Source organism: Equus asinus, chromosome 7 (assembly GCF_041296235.1).
Source record: "Equus asinus isolate D_3611 breed Donkey chromosome 7, EquAss-T2T_v2, whole genome shotgun sequence".
Classification (NCBI taxonomy): domain Eukaryota; kingdom Metazoa; phylum Chordata; class Mammalia; order Perissodactyla; family Equidae; genus Equus; species Equus asinus.
In genome coordinates, this window is record NC_091796.1 from 106,814,419 (window position 1) to 106,841,774 (window position 27,356).

Below are 27,356 nucleotides of genomic sequence, written 5' to 3' on the forward strand. Positions count from 1 at the left end.
AGTTTTTCCTCCCTGACAGGCTCAAAAAAGATGATAAAATGGTGTTCTAGATGAGGAGGGCAGTTCTTAGCTCAGAGGTCAGAGAAGACCTTTCTGATATCTGAGAATGAGAGGATGAGAAGGGCTTTCTTGGAAAAGTTTAACAAAAAAAGGGAAAAGATTAAGCAATTGAAACAAATTCCACAAATCTGATCTCTCCTCTGGCCAATCCTTAGTGAATTAGGTCAGAACACTGTAGGGAGCATAGTGAGTATTGACTGTTGATGATGTTGATGATGGTGATGGTGGTGATGGTGGTGGTGGTGGTGGTGGTGGTGGCGGTGGTGGTGGTGACGGTGGTCCTGTGGAGAGAAAAATGCTCAGAAAGCCTCAGAACCTTCTCACACACCAGCCTGGCCCCCAGCCTCCCCCTGTATGGGGAAAATGGCATCATCGTATTATACTGCAAATGGCAGTTTCTCTTCTTCTGCCGGCCTAAACTGTATACCGAGGGCAGGACAGTCCTGAGGGCAGGGCTGGTGACTCACCCAAGTCAACACAAAATAGCAAATAACCATCCTATAGATAAGAGAAATAAGGTGAGTTTGCTTGAGCCAGAGTGAGGATTATAACCCGGGAAGGCCTTAAAAAGCCTCTGGAGAAGCGTGGTTTTCAGTACAGTCTTATATCTTTTTAGAACAAAGAACACACATTAAACATTCCAGGATACATTTTCATCAAAGTTCCAAAGAGGTGTTCAGTTGCAAATTAGCAGGTCAACATGATCCTGATGTCAGGAAAGGGACTAATCTGGGTATTACCAATAGGGCATTACTAAGACAGCACAGGAGGGGAAGTATGCAGTCTTGTTTTGAGAGAGCCCATTCTTTACTTTGATGGTTAAGCAGATGTACAATGTATCTTTGATAGGCCTTAAGTCAGGCTTTTTAGTTCAAGTTGAATCAGTTTTGAACCGGAATAGTACCCCATACACCTCAATATGTGACATCTCTTGTCACCCAACAGGCGCTTAATAAGTCTTTGTTGACCAGTGGCCCTACTGCCCTCCTTGGGGAGGGGAGCTGAGACAGGTGCACACACCGGCAGCTACAAGACACACGGAGCGAGGGGAGTATAGAGGCGGGGGGATTAGGAAAGGTTGTGCTGAAAAAGAGGGGGCGGCAGAGCTGGGGACTGAAATGTGAAGAGGGGTAGGTTGGTTCCTTCCATCGCTCATTCGGTCGTTCATTCATTCATATGCAGCCATCCATTCATTCCCCTAGCGTGCACTCTGGGGGGGGGGGGGGGGGGCCTGTGCTGAGCTCTGAATGAGTAAAATATCGTCTCGACTCTCAAGGTGCGACTAGTCTGGGTGAGTGGGTGGGGGTGGGGGGTCGACATGGGAGCAATTTGGGGGCTGGGGAGCACACTTGTTATAAATGCACACTTTGAATCCACTCCCAGATCTATTAAGCGGGAAGGTCTGGAGGTGGGGCCCAGGAACCTACACGTCCAGAAAGAATCCTCAGGGGATTCTGATGCACAGGACGTTGAGAATATTTGGATAGTATGATATCAGGCCAGGGGCTCTGGAACCCAGAAGACCTCCGCCTGGGAGATCCTGGACAGCTCCTGGAGGAGGTGAGATCTGGAAGTTAAATGCGTCCGCCGCAAGCAATAAGAAAATAACGCCCATTCTCTCGCCTGGCGGATTCTGTCGTGGGCTAAGAGGCGACGGGCGGAGCCAGCTCAGGCCCCGCCCATCGACCTGCTTGGTCAGGTGCGGTCGCCTTCCGAGGTGTCTTGGCCTGCGGGGCACTCGTAGCCGCCCCTTTCCCAGGTGACGCACATTTGAGCCGCCGTCGCTCGGCGCCCCGGGTTCGAGTCCCCGTCTCGGCCGCCATGGCGGACGCGGAGCCGGAGGCTGAGGACGGCAGCGAGGGCGGCGGCGGCGGCCGGGCTCCCCCGGGCCAGATCGGCAGCGCCGCGCGCGTGGCCCCGCTGGGCCCCGAGCAGCTGCGGCGGGTGCTGGAGCAGGTGACGAAGGCGCAGCCGCCCGCCGAGCCGCCGCCGCCCTTCGTGCTGCAGGACGCGGCGCGGCGGCTGCGGGACGCGGCCCAGCAGGCAGCCCTGCAACGGGGCCCCAGCGCCGGGCCCCCGCGCCCGCAGCGCCTGCTGCCGCCCAAGGTGAGGCGCCGGGAGGGGCGTGGGGAAACCGAGGCCCCGCGGGAGCCTAGGCCTCGCGGCGGCAGGCCGGAGCCGCACCCCCGCTTCAGCTTTTCGGCCTTGGAGCTGCCTGGCGGGAGAGGCCAGGATCCGCCCGCGTTGAAACTCAGGGCGTCCCCACACTCAGCTCCATAGGGACGGCAGGGCACCCCCACCTGTCACCGCCCCGGCGTTTTCAGCTCCTCCGACTCGCCGCGCTCTAGGAATCGTTGCCCACGCTGGGCCCTCTGCCCCGGACGTCCCGATGCCTTGTCTGCCTTCACAGGCCTGCCCAGGGCTCCTCCGTGCCGCCTAGCTCCCCTTACGGGCTTTTGTCCATTCCTCCCGCGTTCATTGGGCACGTACTGTGTTCCAGGCGCTGCCTTAGGTGCAGGTGGTGCAAACCTGAACACAGTCAATGAACAAGAACATAAGGCAGGTTCTGCCAGTGACAAGGGGCCGCTGTAGAGGAGTGCTCTTTAGGCCTGACGCTAGAGCTGAGACCTGAATGGATTAAAAGGACCCAACGTAGAGAACTTTTCAGGTGGAAAGTGCTGCAAGTGCCACGGCCCGGACTGAGGACAGAATTAAGTACATTATAGTAGTTTGATGCAGGACTACCACCCTAAGTGGTGGTGCGTGGATTCGTAACCCCCGTGCCCAGCCCAGTGCCTGACACACACTTAATCAATGAAATATGTGAAAGCACTTTGTGTACCACAAAACATCCTTTCTCGGTGGCATTATCTCCCGGGTCACACAGCTCTTGGCTGCTAGGGAAGTTGGAACTAGAACATGGTCGTCCAAGCCCAGAGGGTCCAGTGTAGCACCTGAAGCCAGAGGTCCTTCACATCACCTGTAAAATCACATCCTCTTTCAGCACTTGGGTTGTAAATGAGATGATGCTTCTCCTAAATTGCCATAGAGATGCTTCTTCCATTAGAAGAAATAGAAAGATAATAGAATCAACAATTTTCACTGTTTGTTTTTGTTTTTTTAACTCAGTGATTTTGGCTGCTTAGAGCTGTACCCAGTTGGTTATCTCACTAAAGTTTGAGAAGACGAGTATGATTCTGCCCAAACACCATACTGCCTAGAGGCGTGACCTTGGGTAACTCAATCTCTTTGGGCTTTGGTTTCCTTGTTTGCAGGAGGAATGGCTTGTTGGATGAACTTTCTGGCTCATAATCTGTTGAAGAAACAAATGCCTCCTGCATAAGCGATGCACAACTGTGCACTTCAAGTCTGTGAAGTCAGAAGGATGGGGGTGACTGCCGTTTGCAGAGCCTCCACTCCATGCCCAGCAGTGTGCTGGGCTGCTTAGTTCCCAGCAGCCACACAAAAGTCTTTGTATCAGCATTTTACAGATGAGGAACAGGCTTGGTAGGGTTGAGTCACTTCACCAGGGTCCTCCAAGTGTGGCTGCACTCCAGGGCCTGTTGAATGTGGCCACAGTTTCTTCGGTTTAGTGTGGCAACTTAGGAGAGTCCAAAAATGACATTTTCCCTAAAATGAAAGCAATCTTAATCAGAATTAGGCAGCATGATTGTACTCAGTAGCTAATCTATTTCAGATGATATAAATTCTACCTGCAGTCACAAGAATGTAATTTTGTGGTCTATTCAGCTAATACTCTTTGAGCCCCAGCTGTGCCGTGGAGGCCATAGAAGTAAACCTGATGGGTACCTTGCCCCTATGGAGGTTATGATCTAACCGAGGAGGCAAAACATGACTCAGAGAACTTCTAGTCAAGGTCAGAAAACTAGAGATACGGATAAAGAGCTAAATGCATTTGGAGAAAGGGAGAGGTTATTTCTGGCTGAGGGGATCTGAAACAACTTTGTTAAAGAGGTGGCTTCTGAACTAGATTTGGAAAGGTGGGTCAGAGTTGAAAATACAGAAGAAGGGGGTAGAGTGGGGTGTGCATTTGGAGAACCCAGGCCTTGTTCTCTGTGGAGAGTGGTGTGGATCAGAAGACAGACCAAGTGGACACTCTCTCCCACCGGTCAGATTTTGGCTCCTGTCTCTCCACATCCTCTTTGCTCCTGCCCCACAGAAACATTTCCAGTCTCCTCCTTCACACCGTGCCCTTTTTCATGCATCTGTGCATTCACACATGTTTTTCCTTACACCTAGAATACTTTTTCCACCTGGCAAAAGTTCTACTCAGCTTTCAAGGCCCCCCCACAGAGACCACCTCTTCTGGGAAGCCTAGCATCCCTGTGCTGTTCACACCTCCTGCCTCTCTTATTGCACCTGTTGTACCGTGGTGTCATTGTTTTCCTGCCTGCGTTCTTTAGGGAACCTGGTCTGCCTTCAGAATCTTCAAGCGGAGCTTTTGGAAGTACAGATTTGGGGGCAGGAGATCCTGACTCAGCAGGTCTGCAGGTGACTGAGGCAGGGCAGGGCAAACCACGCTCCTCCTGAAGGCTGAGGCTGGGACTTGGCTTACCTTTATACATTGGCACCCAGAGATGCTTAGTAAAAGTTTGCTGAGTGAAATAAACATATGTGGAAGTATCAAGCATAATACAGAGATACTTAGTAGAAGTTTGCTGAATGAAAATAAATATTAAAAAGTATCAAGTATAATACTTGCATGGTAAACTAGTCTGGATAGCAGATTAAAAAATTAGACAAGTTCTGGGGCTGGCCCCGTGGCTGAGTGGTTAAGTTCGCGCGCTCTGCTGCAGGCGGCGCAGTGTTTCGTTAGTTCGAATCCTGGGCGCGGACACGGCACTGCTCATCAGACCACGCTGAGGCAGCGTCCCACATGCCACAACTAGAAGAACCCACAACGAAGAATACACAACTATGTACCAGGGGGCTTTGGGGAGAAAAAGGAAAAAATAAAATCTTTAAAAAAAAAAAAATTAGACAAGTTTTGCCACTGTGGTAATCCTAAAACAATAGGATTTGGTGTGCATGTGTGTAATGGCATTATCTGGAAATATCCCAAGAGCTTAGAAAAACATCCTAAGTGACTGGTAGTAAAATGAAACCAATACAATTCTTTTTTTTTTTTTAAAGATTGGCATCTGAGCTAACATCTGTTGCCAATCTTTTTTTTTTTTTCCTTCTCCCCAAAGCCCCCCAGTACATAGTTGTATATTCTAGTTGCAGGTCCTTCTAGTTGTGCTGTGTGGGATGCCGCCTCAGCATGGCCTGATGAGCGGTGCTAGCTCTGTGCCCAGGATCCGAACCGATGAAACCCTAGGCCACCAAAGCGGAGTTTAAGAACTTAACCACTCAGCCTTGGGCCAGACCCCTAAAACAGAAACAATTCTTAAAAGATGTGCAAAGTAAATTTAATTGTCATTTGATTCACAAGTAGCCCAGGAATTGGCAACTCATGGGACGCTGGCACCAGTCCTGTACACTTCCTCATAAAGCAATGTGTTGAATTGTCTCTGCTACTTGTAGTAGGTGTGTAACACACATGCAGACTCCATTTACATTCATACAGACTCCAGCTTGATTTCAGGGAGGGTTTGCATTCTGTCCTGGGGGAGGTTTTTATTGGCCTTCCACTTGGTAGAGGGTTGAGTCTAAAGAGGGCCTGTTGGTGGCCCCAAATCAGGGGTTCTCAGCTGGCAGCGATTTTGGCAGTCTGGAGACATTTTTGATTGTCACAACTTGGGGGGCGCTAGTGGCATCTAGTAGGTAGAGGCAGGAATGCTGTTGAACATCCTACAGTGCACAGGACAGCTGCCACAATAAAGTATTGTTAATCCAAAATGTCAGTTGTGCTGAGGTTGAGAAAGCCTGTTCTGGATAATGAAGTTTGTCTTTCTTTTTTCCTTGGAGAAAGATGCTCATTATTTCTGCTCTGTGAAGGCAAGAACCTTGTCCGTTCCCTGAGCCCATGACAGCTGTATGTATCCCTAACACCTCTGACATTGTCTCTGGCACATGGTCACTGCTCAGTAGCTATTTGTGGAACGTTGTTGACAGCAGCCCTCCTGTTTGGTGGGTGCTTTGTTGTTACAGATGGTGCTGCTTTGAACCTTCTAGACACACATCTTTGTGCCTATGCCTGTATTTCTTATGGATTCCAAGAAGTGGAATTGCTAGGTCAAAAAGCACATGCATTTAGAATTTGGTTAGGTGTCAAAAAAAAATGTTGTTCAATATATGCAGCCCTTAGGTATGTGCCCTGGAGAAACATACGTATACACACATCCATGAAGGTTCAGAGCAGACCGTAAGAGCATAGATTTGGAGACCACCTGTCCATCAACAGGAGAATGTTGTTCTCATACCGCAGAGAAAATGAGCCCCCGAGAGCTACACATCTCAAAATGGATCTATTTCACAAGCAAGATAGGAAGTAAAGAAACCCAAAAAAGCCCCACTAAGTTGCAGGAGATGATATTCACTCATAGAAATGTTAAGAACATGTCAAAAGTGAACTATATATTTTTAGAGATATCTACATATGTAATATAAAAAACGTGTGAGAACGATAAACAGCAGATTCAGGATAGGGCAAAGAAAAGTGCATGCACACTGGGAGAAAGCGGAGGGTTCACGCGTCCTGGTAGTGGATGTCTTAAGGTGAGTGGTAGGGACCTGGGTTACATTGTTCTCTATGGCTTTTTTGGCTTCCAGAATTTCATTAAAAAATGGGCCCACATATTGAATTGAATCCAATTTAGAGTACTGGGAACTCCAAATATACATATGGTAAAACTATAAAGAAGGATATTTCTTAATGGGTCATGAGATCAATTTAGTGGATTGTGACTAGTATTTTTTAAAAAGCGATGTAGAATAGATATTACCAGAAGGTATTTATGTAGGAATGCTTAGTAGTTTCATGAACTTTTAATTTTATTTATATATGCAAATGTTTCCACACTCGCATATGGATGTGATATAAAATACATCACTGTGGTCTGGTCAGAAAGGTTGAGAAACACTGCTGTAAACAGTACAGAACATTGTATAGACTTTTTTGTGCGTAAGATGTATTTTATAATTTAGAAAAAGAATGTTGATAGTGGATTTAAGATGAGAGTAAAATTGCAGAAATGTTAATACCATAATACTTCTTTTCTCTTTCTGTGTTTAAGCAATTAGAAGCCATTTGTGTCAAGGTAACATCTGGAGAAACAAAAGGTCAGGAAAGGCCGATGCCCCCACTGGCCACCATCCAGCCCAGGACAGCCAGGCTGAGCCAGCCACTCAGAAGGCACTCCAGCGTTTTGGGGCTCAGCATCGCCAGTCCTCAGATGCTCAGATCACAGCCCCTCCTGAGCACCGGGCCACAGCCATGTTTCCTGAGTCACTCACCTCAGCCTCCTGTTCAGGTGTTTGTACAGAGACCACTCCCCGCCCTCCGGCCAGGCCCTACGAGGAGAGTCATGGCCCCCAAGGCTCTGAGTGGACAGGGCACCACGTTGGCCCCTTCCTCAGCCTCTGACCCACCAGCAATAACATCTGTTTCCACCAGTTCAGCAAATTTATTTATTTCCAACTTTCATACAAAACACACTGAGAAACTAAAAAAATCTTTAAAAGTGAAAACACGTTCTGGACGGATATCTCGACCTCCCAAGTATAAAGCTAAAGATTATAAATTCATAAAAACAGAGGATTTGGCTGACGGTCACCCATCAGATTCTGATGATTATTCAGAACTGAGTGTGGAAGAAGATGAAGACCAGAGGGAAAAGCAGGCGCTCTTTGACTTGTCGAGCTGCTCTCTGAGGCCCAAAACTTTTAAGTGTCAGACATGTGAAAAATCATACATAGGAAAGGGAGGACTGGCCCGGCATTTTAAACTCAATCCTGGCCATGGCCAGCTGGAACCTGAGATGTTGCTGTCTGAGAAAGCCAATGGGAACATGATCCAGGGCCGCGAGGAGAGCAGGACCACTAGCCTGGCGTCCCTGGAGCTGTCCACGTCAGCTCTTCTAAGTGAGGAAGGGGCCCGGTCAGCACGGGGTGGCCTGCAGGTAATGTTTCTGTCTCGTGACAGTGTCCTTATTCCTGCCCCATCATCCTTAAATTAATCTTTATGGTGTCTGATGGGGCTTCAGGCAAAGGCTCAAGCAGAACCAGAATCATTATAATGGGGGATCCAAGCTCCCCTGCCATTGTCTGCACTGCTGCCAGATAAGCGAGGAGATGTGTGTTTTCTGTCTGGTGTACAATGCTTTACTGAGTGTGTTCAATGGCAGCTGCCAGTTCTTTAGATTTGGTCAGTAGAACTAATCGCAGAGCACTCAGTTGATTCTGCGGTAGCAGCAGATCTTGGGAAAGGTCCAAATGGGGGATAGCGGTCCACAAGGCTGCTTCCTGGAGTGTCAGATTTTTTTTTTTTTAAAGATCTTATTTTTCCTTTTTCTCCCCAAAGCCCCCCAGTACATAGTTGTAGATTTTTAGTTGTGGGTCCTTCTAGTTGTGGCATGTGGGATGCCACCTCAGCATGGCTTGATGAGCAGTGGCATGTCTGCCCCCAGGATTTGAACCAGCAAAACCCTGGGCCACTGAAACGGAGTGCGCGAACTTAACCACTCAGCCACAGGGCTGGCCCTGGAGTGTCAGCTTTAATACACTGCTTGGCGTCTTCCTCCTCGCTTGCCTCTTCTAAAACTTGCAATCAAACAAAGCAGATATAAGTCAGTTTGAGTTTGCATCACCATGTCAAGATTTATTGACTGAAATTTTAAGTTACTGAATGTGTCGTGTGCATTTGTGTGCCCTGTACAATTATTTTATTTTAAGAACATCAGCTGGATGACTTTAACCCACGGCAGGCCCTGTGGTTGCCTTCATCACACTTTGCTTCAACCTCCCTTCTTCCTTTTCCTTTGACTTTCATTGGCTGTTATTTGTGTCTGTGCTTCCGACTAGGTAGTTATAGTTATGTTAATTTGTAGTTTTTCAAATGTTAAATAGAGAAGCCAGCATTGGAATCCATATGACTACTTGATGGGAGTTTTTGACTTTAGTGACTTGGAAGGTGTTGAAAACCGAGTGCCTACCTGCTCTGGCCACCTCGTTCACTGCCGTCTGACTGGGCTTCCTGAAGGAGGGGTGAGGCTGGCAGCAGCTTTGGCTTACAGATCAGCTCCTTGGGACCCGAACAGACACTGTCTGGGCCCAGGAGATCTGTACTGAGGTCAAGTGCTAGAACCATGGGACAGCCCTGTGTGAGGGTTCAAAGATATCTCGCTCTGTAGCTTTAGCTTCAATAATAGTAACACCGTTTATTGCATGCCTGCTTTGGGCAGGAGCCTCGCATACATTTCCTCAATCCTGTGAGAGCCCTGAAAAGCAGGTGCAAGAGTTTCTGCTTGAGATGAGACACTTGGGGCTCAGAAGGGATGATGAGCATCCCTGTTGAGGCACATCTAGGACTCCGTCCAGGCTGGGAATTAGCCCCAGGTCTTCTGATGTCAAAGCCCATGCTCTAGACCCGGCTGCCTCTTAGAGGAGGTTCTGCGCCTCTCACAGCTGGTAAAACCCTAACTTTTGAGAAACCTGTCTACTTTTCTTAAGTTGTAGTAGGACCAGGGTGACAGGTAGTTTATCGTCTAAACCAGGACATTTTGAGAGTGAAAGGGCATTTTTAGTAATTCCAAGGGACAGGAGGCACACTTGCGACTGTGTCAGGATGACCAGGCTAACTGGCACTTTCTATTTCTTTCAATAATGAAATCCTACACCAGAGCAAAAGCAACTTCTAAATATTTGACTTCCTGATTATAGGCACCTGGCCTTGGGAATGGTGGCTGTCCAGATTGCCTGTGAGGCTGTGGGTTCCTGGGGCTAGCTCCCTCCGACCGCTGGGTTAGAGGGACATGCAGATCCGTGTCTCTCCCCTCCTTTCCTGAGTATGCTGTAGAGGGCCACATGGTATGAAGCCACAGATAGACCTGGCATTCCTCTTGAAGCTTCCATTGTAATGAAGATTTGAAGGGAAGATTCTTTAAGAGTTAAGAAGACATGTTTTGTGCTCGTTTTCCTTGTATTAGTTCATTTAACCTTCCAACAGTCCTGGGAGATTGTTATATTATTGTTTTATTATTTTTATTCCTATTTTCTTCTTATTATTCCTCTTTTCAAATGAGAGAATTGGCAGGGAATAAGGAAATAACTAGACAATGTCAGATTCAGAATTCTCTTCAAAAAGCCGTGCAAATCTATGGAGACAGAAATTAGGTTAGTGGCTTCTAGGGCCTGGTGGGAGGGAGGAATGAGTGATGCTAATGGGTCCAGGGGTTATTTTTGGGGTGATGAAAATGTTCTGGAATTAGATAGTGGTGATGGTTACGCAACTTTTGGATATACTACTAAAATCTACTGAATTGTATATTTTCAAAGAGTAAATTTTATGGTATTTGAAATATATCCAATAAAAATAAAACTTTTCGAAAGTTATGAATTAACAAAATTCAGGTCAATTTTTAAAAATCTTTATTAAGAAATATATATATTTAATTATTTTATTGAGGTCATAATGGTTTATAACACTGTGAAATTTAAGTTGTACATTATTATTTGTCAGTCATCATATATGTGCCCCTTTACGCCTTATGCCCGCTCCCCAACCCCCTCCCCCTCTGGTAACCACTAATCTGTTATCTTTGTCCATGTATTTGTTTATCTTCTACATATGAGTAAAATCATGTGGTGTTTGTCTTTCTTTGTCTGGCTTGTTTTGCTTGACATAATACTCTCAAGGTCCATCCATCTTTTTGCAAATGGGACGATTTTGTCTTTTTTTATGGCTGAGTAGTATTCTGTTGTATATACAGACCACATCTTTTCTATCCATTCATCAGTCGATGGGCACTTGGGTTGCTTCCACATCTTGGCTGTTATCAATAGTGCTGCAATGAACATGGGGGTGCATGAGTCTCTTTGAATTGTTGATTTCAAGTTCTTTGGATAAATACGCAGTAGTGAGATAGCTGGATCATATAGCATTTGTATTTTTAATTTTTTGAGAAATCTCCGTGCTGTTTTCCACAGTGGCTGCACCAGTTTGCATTCCCACCAGCCGTGTATGATGGTTCCCCTTTCTCCACATCCTCTCCAACATTTATTTTTTTGTCTTGTTAATTATAGCCATTCTAACGAGTGTAAGGTGATATCTCATTGTAGTTTTGATTTGCATTTCCCTAATGATTAGTGATATTGAATATCTTTTCATGTGCCTGTTAGCCATCTGTATATCTTCTTTGGAAAAATGTCTGTTCATATCCTCTGCTCATTTGATTGGGTTGGTTGCTTTTTTGTTTGAGTTGTGTGAATTCTTTATATATTTTGGAGATTAGCTCCTTGTTGGATATATGATTTGCAAATATTTTCTCCCAATTGCTGGGTTGTCTTTTCCTTTTGTTCCTGGTTTCCTTTGCCTTGCAGAAGCTTTTTAGTCTGATGTAGTCCCATTTGTTTATTTTTTCTTTTGTTTCTCATGTCCGAGTAGACATGGTATTCAAAAAGATCCCTCTAAGACCAATGTCAAAGATTGTGTTGCCTGTATTTTCTTCCAGAAGTTTTATGGCTTCACATCTTACCTGCAAGTCTTTAATCCATTTTGAGTTAATTTTTGTGCATGGTGTAAGATAATGGTCTACTTTCATTCTTTTGCATGTGGCTGTCCAGTTTTCCCAACACCATTTACTGAAGAGATTTTCTTTTCTCCATTGTATGTTCTTGGCTTCTTTGTTGAAGATTAGCAGTCTGTAGATGTGTGGTTTTATTTCTGGGCTTTCAGTTCTGTTCTATTGATCTGTGCATCTGTTTTTGTACCAGGACCACGGGGTTTTGATTACTGTAGCTTTGTAGTATATTTTGAAGAGAGGGATTGTGATGCTTCCAGCTTTGTTCGTTTTTTCTCAGGATTGCTTTAGCTATTTGGGGTCTTTTGTTGCCTCATATGAATTTTAGGATTCTTTGTTCTATTTCCATGAAGAATGTCATTGGGATTCTGATTAGGATTGCATTGAACCTGTAGATTGTTTAGGTAATATGGACATTTTAACTGTTTATTCTTCCAATCCGTGTACATGGAATATCTTTCCATTTTTATGTCATCCTTGATTTCTTTCAATAATGTCTTATAGTTTCATTGTATAGGTCTTTCACCTCCTTGGTTAAATTTATTCCTAGATATTTTATTCTTTTTCTTGCTATTGTAAATGGTTTTGTATTCTTGAGTTCTCTTTCTGTTAGCTCATTATTACAGTATAGAAATGCAACTGGTTTTTGTAAGTTGATTTTGTACCTGGCAACTTTGCGGTAGTTGTTGATTATTTCTAATAGTTTTCCAATGGATTCCTTAGGATTTTCTATATAGAAAATCATGTCATCTGCAAACAGTATGAGTTTCACTTCTTCTTTGCCAATTTGGATACCTTTTATTTCTTTTTCTTGCCTAATTGCTCTGGCCAAAACCTCCAGTACTATGTTGAATAAGAGTGGTGAGAGTGAGCACCCTTGTCTTGTTCCTGTTCTCAGAGGGATGGCTTTCAGTTTTTCCCCGCTGAGTATGATGTTGGCTTTGTGTTTATCATATATGGCCTTTATTATGTTGAGATACTTTCCTTCTATACCCATTGTGAGATTTTTTTATCATAAATGGATGCTGGATCTTGTCAAATGTTTTCTCTGCATCTATTGAGATGATCACGTGGTTTTTATTTATCATTTTATTAACGTGGTGTATTACACTGATTGATTTGCAGATGTTGAACCATCCCTGCATCCCTGGTGTAAATCTCACTTGATTGTGGTATATGATCCTTTTAATGTAATATTGTATCAGTTTGCCAAAATTTTTTTTTAATTCTTTTTTTTTTTTTTTGAGGAAGATTAGCCCTGAGCTAACTGCTGCCAATCCTCCTCTTTTCGCTGAGGAAGACTGGCCCTGAGCTAACATCCGTGCCCATCTTCCTCTACTTTATACATGGGACGCCTACCACAGGATGGTGCGCCAAGCAGTGGTGCCATGTCCGCACCTGGGATCCGAACTGGCAAACCCTGGGGCGCTGAAGTGGAACTTATGCACTTAACTGCTGCATCACCGGGCCGGCCCCAGTTTGCCAAAATTTTGTTGAGGATTTTTACATTTATGTTCATCAGCAGTACTGGCCTGTAATTTTCCTTCTTTGTGTTGTCCTTGTCTGGTTTTGGTATCAGAGTGATGTTGGCCTCGTAGAATGAGTTAGGAATTGTTCCATCGTCTTCAATTTTTGGAATAGTTTGAGAAGGATAGTTATTAAATCTTCTTTGAATGTTTGGTAGAATTCTCCAAAGAGGTGCACCTACAACACGACTGACAAACAATAATGTACAACTGAAATTTCACAAGATTGTAACCTATCATTAATTCAATAGGAAAAAAAAAAAGAATTCTCCAAAGAAGCCATCTGGTGCTGGACTTTTATTTTGGGAGGTCTTTAATTACTGTTTCAATCTCTACTTGTGATTGGTCTATTCAGATTTTCTATTTCTTCTAGATTCATTTTTGGGAGGTTGTATGAGTCTAAGAACTTAGCCATTTCTTCTAGGTTGTCCAATTTGTTGGCGTATAGTTTTTCATAGTGTTCTCTTATAATCTTTTGTATTTCTGTGGTATCCATTGTAATTTCTCCTCTTTCATTTCTAATTTTATTTATTTGCGCCTTCTCTCTTTTTTTTTTCTTAATGAGTCTGCCTAAGGGTCTGTCAATTTTGTTTATCTTCTGAAAGAACCAGCTCTTAGTTTCACTGATCCTTTCTACTGTTTTTTTGGTTTCTAGTTCAGTTATTTCTGCTCTAAGTTTTATTTTTTCCCTTCTTTGCTGACTTTGGGCTTTGTTCTTTCTCTAGTTCTGTAAGGTGTAGTTTAAGATTATGTAGTGGTAGTATCTGGTCGCAAATTCCACCAGCCACCACTGAGGGGGGCAGGAGTTCTGTTTTCTGAGCACACCCACGCCCCCTGGCAGTTGTGCCCATCCTGGAAGCTGTGCGGATAGGGCTCTCTGCTTCTGGTTGCTGCTACTTTACACACATGGGCGCAGGCACTCTGGCGGGCATCTCCTGCCCTGGCCGAATGGCTGTGCTGATGGGGGCGAGGGGACACCTTCCTTCCGGCTGCCCTCGCACTCTGCACTCACTGGCTGCCTGCCTGGGCTACTCGTCTTGGTGAGGGTGCCCCCGCCATTGCTTAGCTGCCTCAGTGTGGAGCGTTCCTGTGGGCTGGGAGGCAACTCAGAGCAAAAACATCCCTGCACTGTGGAGGGAGAGGAGATCCACGTACCTCCTTCAACTCTCTCTTGGGGGGTCCAGTACCCAAACTTTCAGAAGTATGGCTGTGTGGATCTCTCAGATGTCTGTTGTGTGAATGTCCTCTGTTGGTTTATGAATGTCATTTTCCTTGTGTTTTAGTGGGGAAAGACTAAGGGGAGCGCTTACTCTGCCATGATGCTGATGTCACTCCCAGGTCAATTTTTAATATGACAGTGATGTCAGAGAAATTTCTTGTTTCATTTTGGGCAGCACCCCAGGGTTATGGTTTGTCAGCCCAGATTTACTGACTTGCCTTATTCATCTGGTGGTGTTTTTTTTTTTTTAAAGATTTTATTTTTTCCTTTTTCTCCCCAAAGCCCCCTGGTACATAGTTCTATATTCTTGGTTGTGGGTCCTTCTAGTTGTGGCATGTGGGATGCTGCCTCAGCGTGGTTTGATGAGCAGTGCCATGTCCACACCCAGGATTCGAACCAACGAAACACTGGGCCACCTGCAGCAGAGCACGTGAACTTAACCACTCGGCCACGGGGCCAGCCCCATCTGGTGTTTTAAAGGGGTACTTTGGGGCCAGCCTGGTGGCGCAGCCGGTAAGTTCACGTGTTCCGCTTTGGCGGCCTGGGGTTCACCGGTTCAGATCCTGGGTGCGGACATGGCACCACATGGCACACCATGCTGTGGTAGGCGTCCCACATATAAAGTAGAGGAAGATGGGCACAGATGTTAGCTCAGGGCCAGCCTTCTTCAGCAAAAACGAGGAGGATTGGCAGCAGTTAGCTCAGGGCTAATCTTCCTCAAAAAAAAAAAATAAATAAATTAAATTAAAAAAAGGGGTACTTTGTTGGGAAAGTTTAAAGTGCATTGATTATAGTTAATGTGTCTTCATTAGGGAAAGAAGAATAATTTAGCAAGTTCCTTGCTTTTGACTTGAGATTTTCCTGCCTTAAGGTTTTCATTAGGGTATATAAAGCATAATTATTTTATTTTTGTTTTGGGTGTGCAACACTGTCTAGAATGGTCAGTCTGTAGAAGTTGAAGAGGCCTTGGTGTCTGAACCAGAAAATGGAAATTATTCAGCCCTTGTGGGATCAGAGAGACATCCAGGACCTAGAAAAAGTGGCTACTCCATCCCCCCTGCAGAGTCCAGCACTGCTGTCGCCGAGCAGAGCAGAGCGGCTCACCCACGCACGGGAACTGGTGCAGCAGGTGTGCAGAGCACGGCGAGGAGGAGAGCCAGGCTCAAGGAGGTGCGTCACTTTTAGAACCCTGTTCTTGAAACCTGTTTCTTTGGCATGATATGTGGCAATTCACTGTTAAGTTTCTGAACCCAAATACCCAGATTGACTCAATAGTTCACCTGAAATATAATGGGATGAAGTATATAATAAATTCAAGGAGAGTATTATCTGAAAGAATTCCTAGGTTTCCCTGTTTGAAATGACCAGAAGGCCTTAGGTATAGCAGAGCTGCTCACCTTTATAAGCTTTGGAATAATTATAACCTGTGTTTTCATGGAAGCAGTTTAGAAAACAACAGAAATGGTTTTCTATTTTTTTGGTAAAAAGTTTCAAGGTACAAAAGCACATTTCAGGTTTTGAACCCTGAAGTCTCCATTCCAATCATTGACAGTAGGCTTAGTGAATTTAATGGAATTGACTTGGAAAAGTGGAACCCTAAACTTATCCAAATTGTCTTTGGCTAGGATGTATTTATTTTCCTGGTAATGGCCAGGTGAATAACAACGAAAATAAGTGAAACATAGCAAGAGCGAGCACAAGATAAGTGAGACAACTGGTCCTGAAAAGAGTGGCCATCAGGGGGCTCAGGGCCTCCAAACTCCTACACACAAGGGGAAGGAGTGGTTTTCAGAGGGGAAGTGGTTTTCCTAGAATGCTTCATAAGGTTACGTGTTCTAGCAGGAAATTTAAACCCTGATATGAATTAGCTTTACTCCCGTTGGGGCTTGTTGATGAATCCTGGATGACTGATTTTTAGGAGTAGGAGGTAAGGTCGTCCTTGATTTGATTCATTCATTAACATTCAAAATAGCCACCATCTATTGAGTACTTTCTGCATGGTGACTCAGCTACACTAACCCCTGTGCCTCTGTGCTAAGTTCCACTTACACTTCATTCCTTGATTATCTCGACTTAATAGATGAGGAACCTGAAACTCAGAGAGGCTATATAACGTGCACAAGGTCACTCCACCACAGAGAGGTGGCAGATCCAGAATTCGAATCCAGGATGTTTGCTGTCTACTATGTAGGAGCATGTGATAGGGCTTCTGAGATCAGTGAGGCGCCATCAGCTCTCTGCACCTGCGACTCTAACGTGATGATACCATCAACTTGATTTACAATGCCACGTCCGTCACACAGGGAATTGAGGACTGCTGTCAACAATTAGAGATGAGAATCCCCCCAGAAATGGGCATTAATTTACACATTAACTGGATGCCCATCAGGTATCAGGCCCTGTCCTGGGTGTGGAGGGGACAGTGTGCACAAGATAGACATTGCCCCCGCTCTGGGGAAAGATGACAGCCAAACCAGTTGGCAAAAGAACTGCCAGGCGGACATGAATGTGAAGCTGAGAATTGAGGAAACACCCTGCCAGCTGTCGTGACGCTTGTGCAGAACTTAGGCCAGGTCATGTGAGATAATATCCCACATTCCAACCTCCCACAGCTCCTGGAGTACTGGAAACGAGCTGGTCATTTTTCTCTAAGGGCTTTTGAAAGTCATAATTAAACATTTTTTCTTCCAAATGAGAAGGTTTTCCTTTGGCTTTTCTGACTGTTTTATGACTGTCTGTGGCTCTCCTCTGAACCCCCTTCCAGTCCTTTGCAGCTCCTAATTGATTGATCTTCCAAAGCCTAAAGCTTGTGACCTCCCTGAGCCTCATAAGACTTTCTGTCTCTAAGACTTCTCAGCTTTCCCCCCTACGTTAATTGCCTCCCTGGGTGACCTCAACCATCCTTCTGGCTTCTCAAACCATCTTCCCTGTGCTGACTCCCACAGCTTTACTTCCTGTTCAGACCTCTCCTGAGTTCGGAGCTCTGATTTCAAACATCCCCACCTGTGTGTCCTGTAAACCCATCAGCTTCCATGTCCTAGCAGAGCCCACAAGCTGGCTTCCTGTACCACCCCTACCTTATCAAGGGTCTGCCTGGGTGCTCAGCTGGGAGCCCAGAGGTATCCATGACTCCTCTTTCCCCTTTACTCACTCCTCCCCATGTCCTGAGGACTGTGCCCTCCCTACATCTCTCCTTCCCCACACACCCACCCACCCCTGTTGTCACTTGGGTCCTCATCTGTCTTCTCCTGCATGTACTTTAGCAGTGGTCTCCTGACCATAGGCTGCCTCGGGGCTTGTCTGCAGTTCTGACTCTGGCACTGTTGGGGAGACGTAGAGAGGAAGGAACTCATTTCCCCATCGCTGTGTCCTTACGCGGGGCCTGGCACCCTGCACACAGTGCTGTCACAGGGAGTCAGACTATAAATCCAGAATTGATCGTAGTACTTTGCTAATGAGTGAACAAGTGAAATATTTAATAAAGCAGAATGTATATAGTTTAGAGCTCCTTAATCAGTGGGATTTTTGGGAACTTTCTGTCTTTTATGTTCTTTGTTGCACGGACTTGTTGGCTACTAGAAAGTTCTTGTGGGGCTTTCAAAGATGTCATACGCTTTCTTCTGGTAGTTTCTCCACCAGTGTGACCGGGACGATCTAGTGGAGTTGGCTCTGCCTCACCTGGCTCAGGTTGTGACCGTGTACGAATTTCTTCTGATGAAGGTGAGTCTTAGTGTGTCTAAACAAGTGAAGGGTGACCTGAAGTTGTTTAGAAAGGCATCCTTCATACCTATTTAGAGTCAGGTCGTTTGGAATCGTTTCCTTCCTCCAGGACAGGGAGTCTGCTGCTGCTGCCCGGGTGCCTGGCAGAGGGGCCGGTGCCTGCACGGCCAGGGCTCTCACGCAGGCTGCTCATGGACTGCCTTCACTGTTTTAATTTAACTTTGCATGGGAGGTGCAAAAGTGGTAGCAGCAAACCACGGTCAGCCCACAGCCCTTTTCACCTTTCTCCCTGGCGCCCACCTGTCCTCGCTGGCCTCTTCCACTCTGGGCTCTGCTTCCTGACGAGCTTGTTCTGACATACAGCCTAGGCCACCTGTGCCCATTTCCAGCAGGCGCCAGCACGGCTGCCCAGAAGAGTGAAGGCCTGGCCCTCTTCCCTTCTGTAGGCCCTGGGAGCACGCCCTTCCTCAGGGCCTTTCTGCCTTCTTGACCTGCTCCCCCAGCCACGGTCCTCTGGTGGCTCTCACCCTGGGGGCAGTTTGTTGTCTGCTCTGCTTCTCCCCAGGCCCATTCTGGTGTCTCCCCGAGCACAGCGCTGTGTACGTGTAGGCTCTTACTGGGGAGCGAAGGAAACATCTGCCACTTTGACAGGCCACTGTAGACTTGAGGAACTTGTATCCCTCTCTCCTTTAAGTGTCTTTCCGTGCCCCTGTCATTGCCCCAGGTTCAGACGTTTTTGTCATCTTTATCTTTACTCAGGTTGAAACAGGTCATCTAGCAAAGCCTTTTTTCCCAGCCGTGTATAAGGAATTTGAAGAGTTACATAGAATGGTGAAGAAAATGTGTCAAGATTACCTCCGTAGTTCTAGTCCGTGTTCTCAGGAGTCCCTGGAAATAAAAAACGATAAGGTAATAATCTCACATGGGAAAAGTTTTGCTCTTAGAGTTAGCCAAAAGAAGGCTGTTCATTTAAAAAGGAGGATTTTTTAGTAATGATATCTTCATAGTCAACTTCTTTTTACCTCTTTTTCTCATCAAGTGAAAAAATTTTTTCTTAATATAAAAGCAATAAATGCTTGTTTAGGAAACTCAGAAATGCAGATAAGACAAACGAAAATTAGAAACATCAAAATCCTCCCACTCACTGTTGGTCACAGTTAATACCACAGTTAAGAGGGTGTGTTGTTTTCTTCTTTACGTAGGTTTTTGGGGATAGGTTACACAGGGATCAATAGTTATTGTTTGTGGTTGCTTTGAAAAAATTCTCATTTCAATATCATCATCAAATTGCCTTTAGGTATATCGAGTTCTTGGTAAAAATACGTTTTGAACTGATGTGATTTTACTTATTTTGGATAAAACCCTTTGCTGGGCATGGCATGCACCACATGGTCAGGTCATTCAGGGGCCTCTCACTGTGCCCAGCCTGGAGACTCTGGTCCTCATCCCCACCACCCGGGCCAGTGAGCATCTCACTGACTCCAGTAAAGTCCCTGTGCCCCCTGGGTCTCAGCCTCCTCCTCTGTGAAAGGAGAGCACTGAATGGATTGTCCTCCCTGGCTCCCACAGTGTCATGGTTTTAAATAGTACCTTGTTTATTAAAAAAATTACTCGTACAACAAAGACATATACTTGGACCGTGTTGCCTTTAACTGCTCTTAACATTTTATTAAACTGATGATGGATCTGGCTATCTGTTATTAGAAAGATTAGCATTTTACGGAGTATGTTACTTCTGTAGCAAGAAGTCTTAATCCACACTATAATATAATACATGGGATTTTTTTTGTCTCTCCAAAGCCCCAGTACATAGTTGTATATCCTAGTTGTACGTCATTCTAGTTCTTCTATGTGGGATGCTGCCACAGCATGGCTCAGTGAGTGGTGTGTAGGTCTGTGCCCAGGATCTGAACTGGGGAACCCTTGGCCACTGTAGCAGAGCATGCAAACTTAACCACTTGGCTACAGGGCCAGCCCCAATACATGGGATATTTTGTTCTTGATTTTTGGGGGGTTTTTTGGGTCATCATCATTAGTTTTATCTGAATTCAATAATTAATATAACCTAATAAACTTTTATATTTTATTTTCTTAAATTACCTGTTGTAAAAATATAATGGGTTTTTTGCTAAGCCTCATATAGATGCCCCAGTTGGAAGTAGTCACTGGTATGTTTTTTAAACTTTAAGTTAAACAAGTGTGAGCATCATCCTGTCATGAAGTGGACTGGATGTGTATGAACACTGTGCATGCCCATCGGGACCTGTCTTTGTAGGCAGCTCAGGCTGTGCCACAGCCTCTTAGGAGCAAGGACAGTGGCTCAGTTTGCAAGGGACACTGTCAGGTTGGTAGGCGCCAAACTTGCTGACCCCCATTCTGTACTCTAACCCAGATCTGCTGCCCTTCCTTCCCTGCCCCACCCCCATGCTCTGTGTGTTCTCTTCATGATGTCCTGTATAAATGACGATATCTATCAGTTATGACCTTTACATCTGCTGCTCTACACAGGCCTTTCGCATGGAATCTAATCTCATCTTCACAAAATCCCTTCAAGGTGGCTGTGGTCTCCCTCATGTGAGAAAGAAACTGAGGCTCGGGAGATAGATGGCTGCCAAGGTCACCCAGGTGGTGAGCAGAGAAGCCGGGGTCCAGCTGGCTCTCAGGCTCTCACACCCCTGCCCTTTCCACCAACTGGGAAAGGAGATCTGGTTCTGGAATAGGCAGGGTTACTTTTCTGAAGGTACCAGTGAAAATTCAAAAAAGGAGGAACAATGGGCAAGAAAGTTACGTTGATATCAGACTAACATTATTAAGTGTGTGCTGGCACTAAAGAGTGTTACAGATTTTTTTAAAACTTTTTTTTTAAGATTTTATTTTTCCTTTTTCTCCCAAAGCCCCCCGGCACATAGTTGTATATTTTTAGTTGTAGGTCCTTCTAGTTGTGGCATGTGGGATGCTGCCTCAGCATAGCCTGATGAGCGGTGCCATGTTCTCGCCCAGGATTTGAACTGGTGAAACCCAGGGCCACTGAAGCAGAGCACGTGAACTTAACCACTTGGCCATGGGGCTGGCTCCCTAAAAAACACTGTTAGTGTCCTCTTCTAAACTGTGCTAACAGAGACCCTTCAGGTTCTGATAATGATCTATTTTATTATCAGCTATTCCATCTAACTTTATGCAAGTACTTATCTTCATTTTCCTTATTGTTTAGATGGCCCATCACGGTACAAAGTGATTTCATAGATTCACTCAGTCCTTTAATTCTTATGTGTTGACATGCTTCTAACTCGTGTGTGTTTTGAGTGAAGCTTTTGTCTATTGGCCCCTTTCTTCTCAGGTTGCTGAGTCATTAGGAATTACAGATGAATTCCTGAGGAAAAAGGAAATACACACAGATTGCATTCCAGCCATGTGCACCAGCCAAGAGACGGATGGGGAGGAGCTAGAGGAAGCTAGCCGACAGAAGAGGGAAAGTGAGGTGGGCATGGTTTGAAGGAGGTGCCAGGTACTGTCTGTTCAATGTTGAATTATTGCAGTTTGACTTCAATTCACAACACTATCCTTCAGGGAGAAGAGGTGCAAGTTTGCCTATTTCTTCCTAGTCTTAGCTGATGGGGTCTTCTCTTCATAGACTGCAGAAGAGGGGCCAGCCTCAGTGAAAAGGACCAGAAGAGAAACTCCGCCCCAGGACACCGTGGAGCCCTTTGCCGACAGTGGAGGCCAGCAGAACCTGGCCTTTTGTGCTCCAGCTGCCAGTGAGGGTAAAACGCTCTTCGTGCTGTGTGCCCTGTGGCTCAGAGGCCTGCTCTTCAGGATTGGGTGTCCCTGGGGCCACATTTAAGAGGGCCCTCTGGTTTCTCAAGAGATTTGTCCCAACCTCCCAATGTTCCATCATTCCATGTTCATTCCCCATGAGTCTTGAGGTCTTTGAGGCTTTCTCAGGTGCCTTATTGAAATGAAGAGCCACCTCGTGCTGGTGAATGGATTGCTCCAAGGAGGGTCCCGAGAAGTTGAGCAGACCTGAGAGCAGGGACAGGTCCCAAGAACACGCCATGTCTCTGGCTTGGTTTTCATGAGACTTGGCTCTAAGTGCCAGCTGCGAGTTAACATTTGACAACAAGACACATTCTGGCTTTTATTATGGCTCTAGCCGGAACCTATCACCTAGCCACTGAACGTATGGCATGCTAAGAATAATTACACAACTTTCTCAAATCTTATCAAGGCCGCTTGATACCCAGTCTGATCGTAAGGCCTCCAATTTAAGGAGGCATTCTCCATTTTAGAACATACTACTAAATTCTGCTGTAGGGGAAGGCAAATTTATTCAATGAGAGCAAGGAAAACTCCCTGACACCTGTTTGGAACACAGCTCCCCTTGCCTAACGAGTCTATATTTCCTTTTTTAGCTTCATTCCTACTTGGAAGGTACCAATCCCAAGTACCAAGGAGAGTTTTTAAAATTTTTTTTTGGAAGAAAATTAATTTGGACAGCTTGTTTTGGATAGTGAGTACGGTGAGTAGGCCATAACACAGCACACGTGTGACCTCTTGTTCTTCCAAACTGTTTAGGTCTTGCCTCTCAAGTAAATGGGAATGCCTCTCACCTTTCTGAAGACAACCATGCGATGCCAGTTTCTCCTAGCCATGGAAGCATAGCCCATGCAGGGCAGCAGCTGAAAGCCCTAGAAGCTAGGAGTGGGCCTGCAGACCCTGCTCTCTTGTATCAGGGTGTGAGTGGGCCGGGTCTTTGCACTCAGTTAGGAGAGCCTGGGATACTGACCCAGGAACAGGTGGCAGCATTCCCCGAAGAGAATGCTCAGGAACACTCTTCAGACCAGAACGCTGGGGACAGCCTGAGGAACCAGGGTCACTGTAGTACCTTGATATCTGCTGGAGGAGGGGAATCCGTGATGCCTGGTGGGTCTGGAAGAGTTGAGGCAGGAAGCCTCTGTGAGATGCCTGACTCCCACCTGAATAGTCAACAGTCCAGTCCCGGCAAGGTCCTGCTTACGGAGGTTGCAGCCACTCCGCTGGAGAAAGTTTTGTCCATGGACGTTGTTCCAATAGACTGTGCCTACAGTACTGTAGTGTCCGAGCCGGGGCCTCAGGCTAGCCAGGATGGATCGCTGTCTACTGTAGGGGGTCTCAGAAGCCATGCCGGGGACTTGGATCAGTTCCCTTGCGGGACCGAGGTGCATGCTGACCAGAGAGAACTGGAGAGCATTGTTGCTGTCGGTGAAGCCATGGCTTTTGAAATTACCAGCGGGTGCCATGAGTTGTTGCCTCAGGGACAGGAGCAGATATTTATTCAGACTCCCGACGGGCTTATCTTGTCCCATCCAGGTTCCATAGTGTCTGGGGTGGAGGACATTGTCATAGTGACTGATGCAGAGGGGCCTGCCCTGCAGACGGGCCCACCAGAAGGGGTTCCTCTAGAAACCGTGGAGGAAGAGCCATCACAGTGAAGTGGAGTCAGAACCGCAGTCCTAGATTTGTATGTATTTTATCCAAAGAAGGTCTATTTCAAGTAATATATTTTTCTAATGTGAATACTGACACGAATGTTTTATTTATAAAGAATAATGTCTTTCTACGTCACCGTCTACCTTTTTCTATATCTTACTCACCGTAATAATGGCAGATAGGTTACCTGGGATATTGAATTCCTCTGATACAGCTAACCCTTAGAAGCTTTTGAGCATCGCAGTTAATACCACTACACCATTACCTGACTGTCTGCCCTGCTTCCTTCTCCCCAAAACTATGCCCTTCTCTCCTCGGTGATATGCTGCTTTTTCACCATATGTGGGCTCAATAAAATAGATAGATATGCTAGCCATTCTGGACATTTTATTGGGGTGTAGGAAAGAAAATTGTTTCCACTTGCATTTTTTGGATGAGAGAAGTGAGGCATGAAGATAGGTCCCAGGTGAGGTTAGAGCCCCAGTCCTTTGATGTCTCACTTATAATGTCACTTATCAAGGTCTCTTTTGAATGATTTCCTTGGCTGTGTTACGGGGAGGGAAAGGAAGGATCATTTGTCTATACTCAGACAAGAGCATCAGAAGGGCACAGCTGTCGTCTCCCCCTGCTGGCAGAGACTGTCAGGAGAGACCCCAAGCAGGCAGAGATGGGATCATGGGCTGCACCCCACCCTGGTGCTGTGCTCCTTCTGGGGCCTGCTGTGGAGGGGCGGGCTTTCTTCCTGGGGGCCAGCATTTCCTATAGCCCTTTTGATGACTGGGGGCATTTCCCTGTCCTCTCACTTGAGCTCAAAGCAGGCTCAATGGGAGCAGAAGGCCAGGTGTCCTGGCAGGATGGAATGGCCAGCAGTGAACAAGAACTCTGCCTAGGAGAGTCAGGCTTGAGGGTCAGGCTGTGGTGCGTCCTGTGGACTCGGGGGCACTTCTTGGGAGTTTGGAGTGAGTCCCACCCTTGGATCCTGGAATGTGGACAGAGCCTCCTGTCTGAGGATCGTTCATAGCCCCCACTGGGCAACTAACACAACAAGCTGGGTCAAATCTGACAATGGTCTAGACTGAGTCCCTGTCAAATATGCATTTATTTTCTGTTTATAGGACTCTATCGAATATCCCAACATATCTTAATTTCACCATTGTGTATGTGCTACTATAAATGAATAGTGAATTTAACTGATGGAATAAAAAAGTATCCTCGTCCACTGTACAGAGTTGAAAACACAGGTGGCTCTGATGCTAGCACACTCATTAACTCAACATGTGCTTGTTGAGGGCCTGCTGGGTGCCAGGCACGGAATTGACAGCAGCAATGAGGACTGACAGACCTGTGCTTGGGGAACCTGTGCTGTATCTACCAGGACAGTGTTCGCAGGGTCCCCAAATAGAGACAGATTTATAGCACAGTTCCCACATCACAGCAATACATTGACAGGCATAACCTTATTACGTAGAAAACAAATGGAAATTTCCTTTTCTCATCAAGAACTTTCTTTTGTCTACATAATATTTATAATTTGAGATACTCAGATTAGGAGCACGAGCAAAGAGGCATCAGAGCACAGGCACGGGGACAAATTTCCACCCGAGTGACTCCCTTGGGGTGGCCACTGTGGCCTTCAACGAGGACATGTGCTTGCAGCATTTTTTGCCATTCCTGGTGCTTAGTCCATGTTCAACCATCGTTAATTACTACTACATGTGATGGAAGAAAACTCCGTTGTTTCTGTGTTCCCTGGAAGGCACAAGGGGCCCCACAGCTGCATCCCTGGTCAGGCTCCTGAGGCACCAGTTTCATCCTTTTCCGCCTCCCCAGTGATCTCAGGAGTGCGGAGAGCTGAACGGGAAGAGACAGGCCATGGGAGAGGTGGTCTTTAATGCCCTCTGAGGCCCACATTTTAAGATAAATTTTTATTTTCACCCAGGGAATAATATGCACATAGTTAAGAATGTCTAACGCTGCTGAAGGGCCTCTGATGAGCCATAGCAGGCCTAGCCCCAGCCCTCAGCTCCCCTCAGCTGAGGCGGTTACTTTCTTTTTAGTTGTTTACCTCTACGTGTCTGAATCATGTCTCTCTCACTACTTTCTTGACTTCTTCATATTAGATGTTGTCCATGGGCCAACCATTGTGCGACATGGGGACATGGCTCCCCACTTTAGTGTCCTTCCCTCGGGAGTTGGTATTAAGTCCGTGCTCAGTGCTTACACCAAAGCATAAAGATTGTCATTGCTGAGCCTTGTGGCGTACTGTGATGACATGTTCTTTCTTGTAAGCTTTTGTTTTTCCTGGAGATAACTGCCTTGGTTTTTTTCATTTGCTTAGCAGTTCTCTTTCTTTTTTTGCTATTTGGTTTTTATTCTTAACAGAATTACACGTGCGTGTAAAATGCCAGTTCTCTAAGACTTATTGTTTAAAAAAGAAAGCAGCCCCTCACTTCGTCTTTTGTGCTGATTTGATACACTTACTATAGTTGCCCTGTGACTAGCTAACCCTCCATCACATCACATAATTACCATTTCTTTTCTCCCCATCCTCTTCTTGACGTAACCACCTTTAGGTCTTTTAGCGGTCTCTCTTGGTGTTTCAGTCGACATCACTAAATAACAAGCTTACACTGTCATTTCTTGATGTATAGCAATATTTGGTGATCAGCATGAATGGCTGATAACTGCCGGGTCACATTTTTTATGACAAGCAAATACCGTTCCCAGCTGAGCTGTGTGTGGTGCGTAGTGATTACTTTCGTGCTTTTGTATGAGCTTTAGTGTTTCCTGGAGTTACAGAAAGATATTTTAGTTTTAATTAAATGTACCAATTGTGCATTCATTGCAAAACCGTTCCCCAATCCCCTTCTCTTTGTTTTTGTGGATGTCTACCTTTTTATATTCCTTTTCTATTTGGCAAGAATTTTGGAGGCAGAGGAGATAATTGTGTGATCAGTCGACTGTTTAGAAATCCGATATTGGTTCTCTGATGGCTTCATTGTTCCTAGGTAGAAATTTAGAAATACCTAAATTCCAGATAGAGTGGAAGAGATCTCTTCCATTAATTTGATACATCTTCCATTCTATGAGGGATCTCTGGGCTAGTGCCACTGGGTAACTTGTTCATGACTTACCTCTTTTTCTTCCATTTGTCCTTAGCAGTATTGATCTTTCCATTAGTTCTCCTGGGCAACGTGGGTGTCCAGGGGATGAGGCATCCAGCACACATGAAATATCCTGGAAAGGCCTAGAAATCCTTCAGTGTCTCCCCTGAAGAGCATTTATTCTTTTCGTACCCCCGCCCCCCAACACAAAATTGCCTGCCAATGGACCTCCTGCCCCTGGGGCTCTGTCCTGCCCATCTGCAGCTCATGGCAACAGTCTGCTTCCTAAACGAGCAGGGGAGCACGTAGCAGGACACCATTTCTGCCAAGTGCTAACCAGGCAGTTCCCAGACTACAAGACATCTGATGGGCTACTTTTTTTTTTTTTTTTATTGAGTTAATGATAGGTTACAATCTTGTGTGATTTCAGCTGTACATTAATGTTTGTCATTCGTGTTGTAGGTGCACCATTTCATCCTTTGTGCCCACCCCCCACCCCACCTTTCCCCTGGTAGCCACTAATCTGTTCTCTTTGTCCACATTTTTAAATTCCTCATAT

General features: G+C 45.7%; 1 protein-coding gene across 3 annotated transcripts; it reads left to right on the plus strand.

The window, feature by feature from the left end:
* Positions 1 to 1,798: 1,798 nt before the first annotated feature.
* Positions 1,799 to 23,823, plus strand: ZNF839 (zinc finger protein 839). 3 transcript variants are annotated; one of them, XM_044774355.2, is made up of 8 exons: positions 1,799 to 2,166; positions 7,260 to 8,144; positions 15,444 to 15,677; positions 18,135 to 18,227; positions 18,987 to 19,136; positions 21,565 to 21,705; positions 21,859 to 21,988; positions 22,637 to 22,904. In XM_044774355.2, the coding sequence occupies exons 1-8, from the start codon at positions 1,882 to 1,884 to the stop codon at positions 22,756 to 22,758; spliced, it is 2,040 nt and encodes a 679-aa protein (XP_044630290.1). In that variant the 5' UTR covers positions 1,799 to 1,881; the 3' UTR covers positions 22,759 to 22,904. The 3 variants fall into 3 exon arrangements, with proteins under 3 accessions (XP_044630290.1, XP_044630289.1, XP_070370450.1); XM_044774354.2 differs by having other exon boundaries at positions 1,808 to 2,166; positions 22,800 to 23,823; XM_070514349.1 differs by lacking the exon at positions 7,260 to 8,144 and having other exon boundaries at positions 1,809 to 2,166; positions 22,800 to 23,823.
* The last annotated feature ends 3,533 nt before the right edge of the window (positions 23,824 to 27,356 follow it).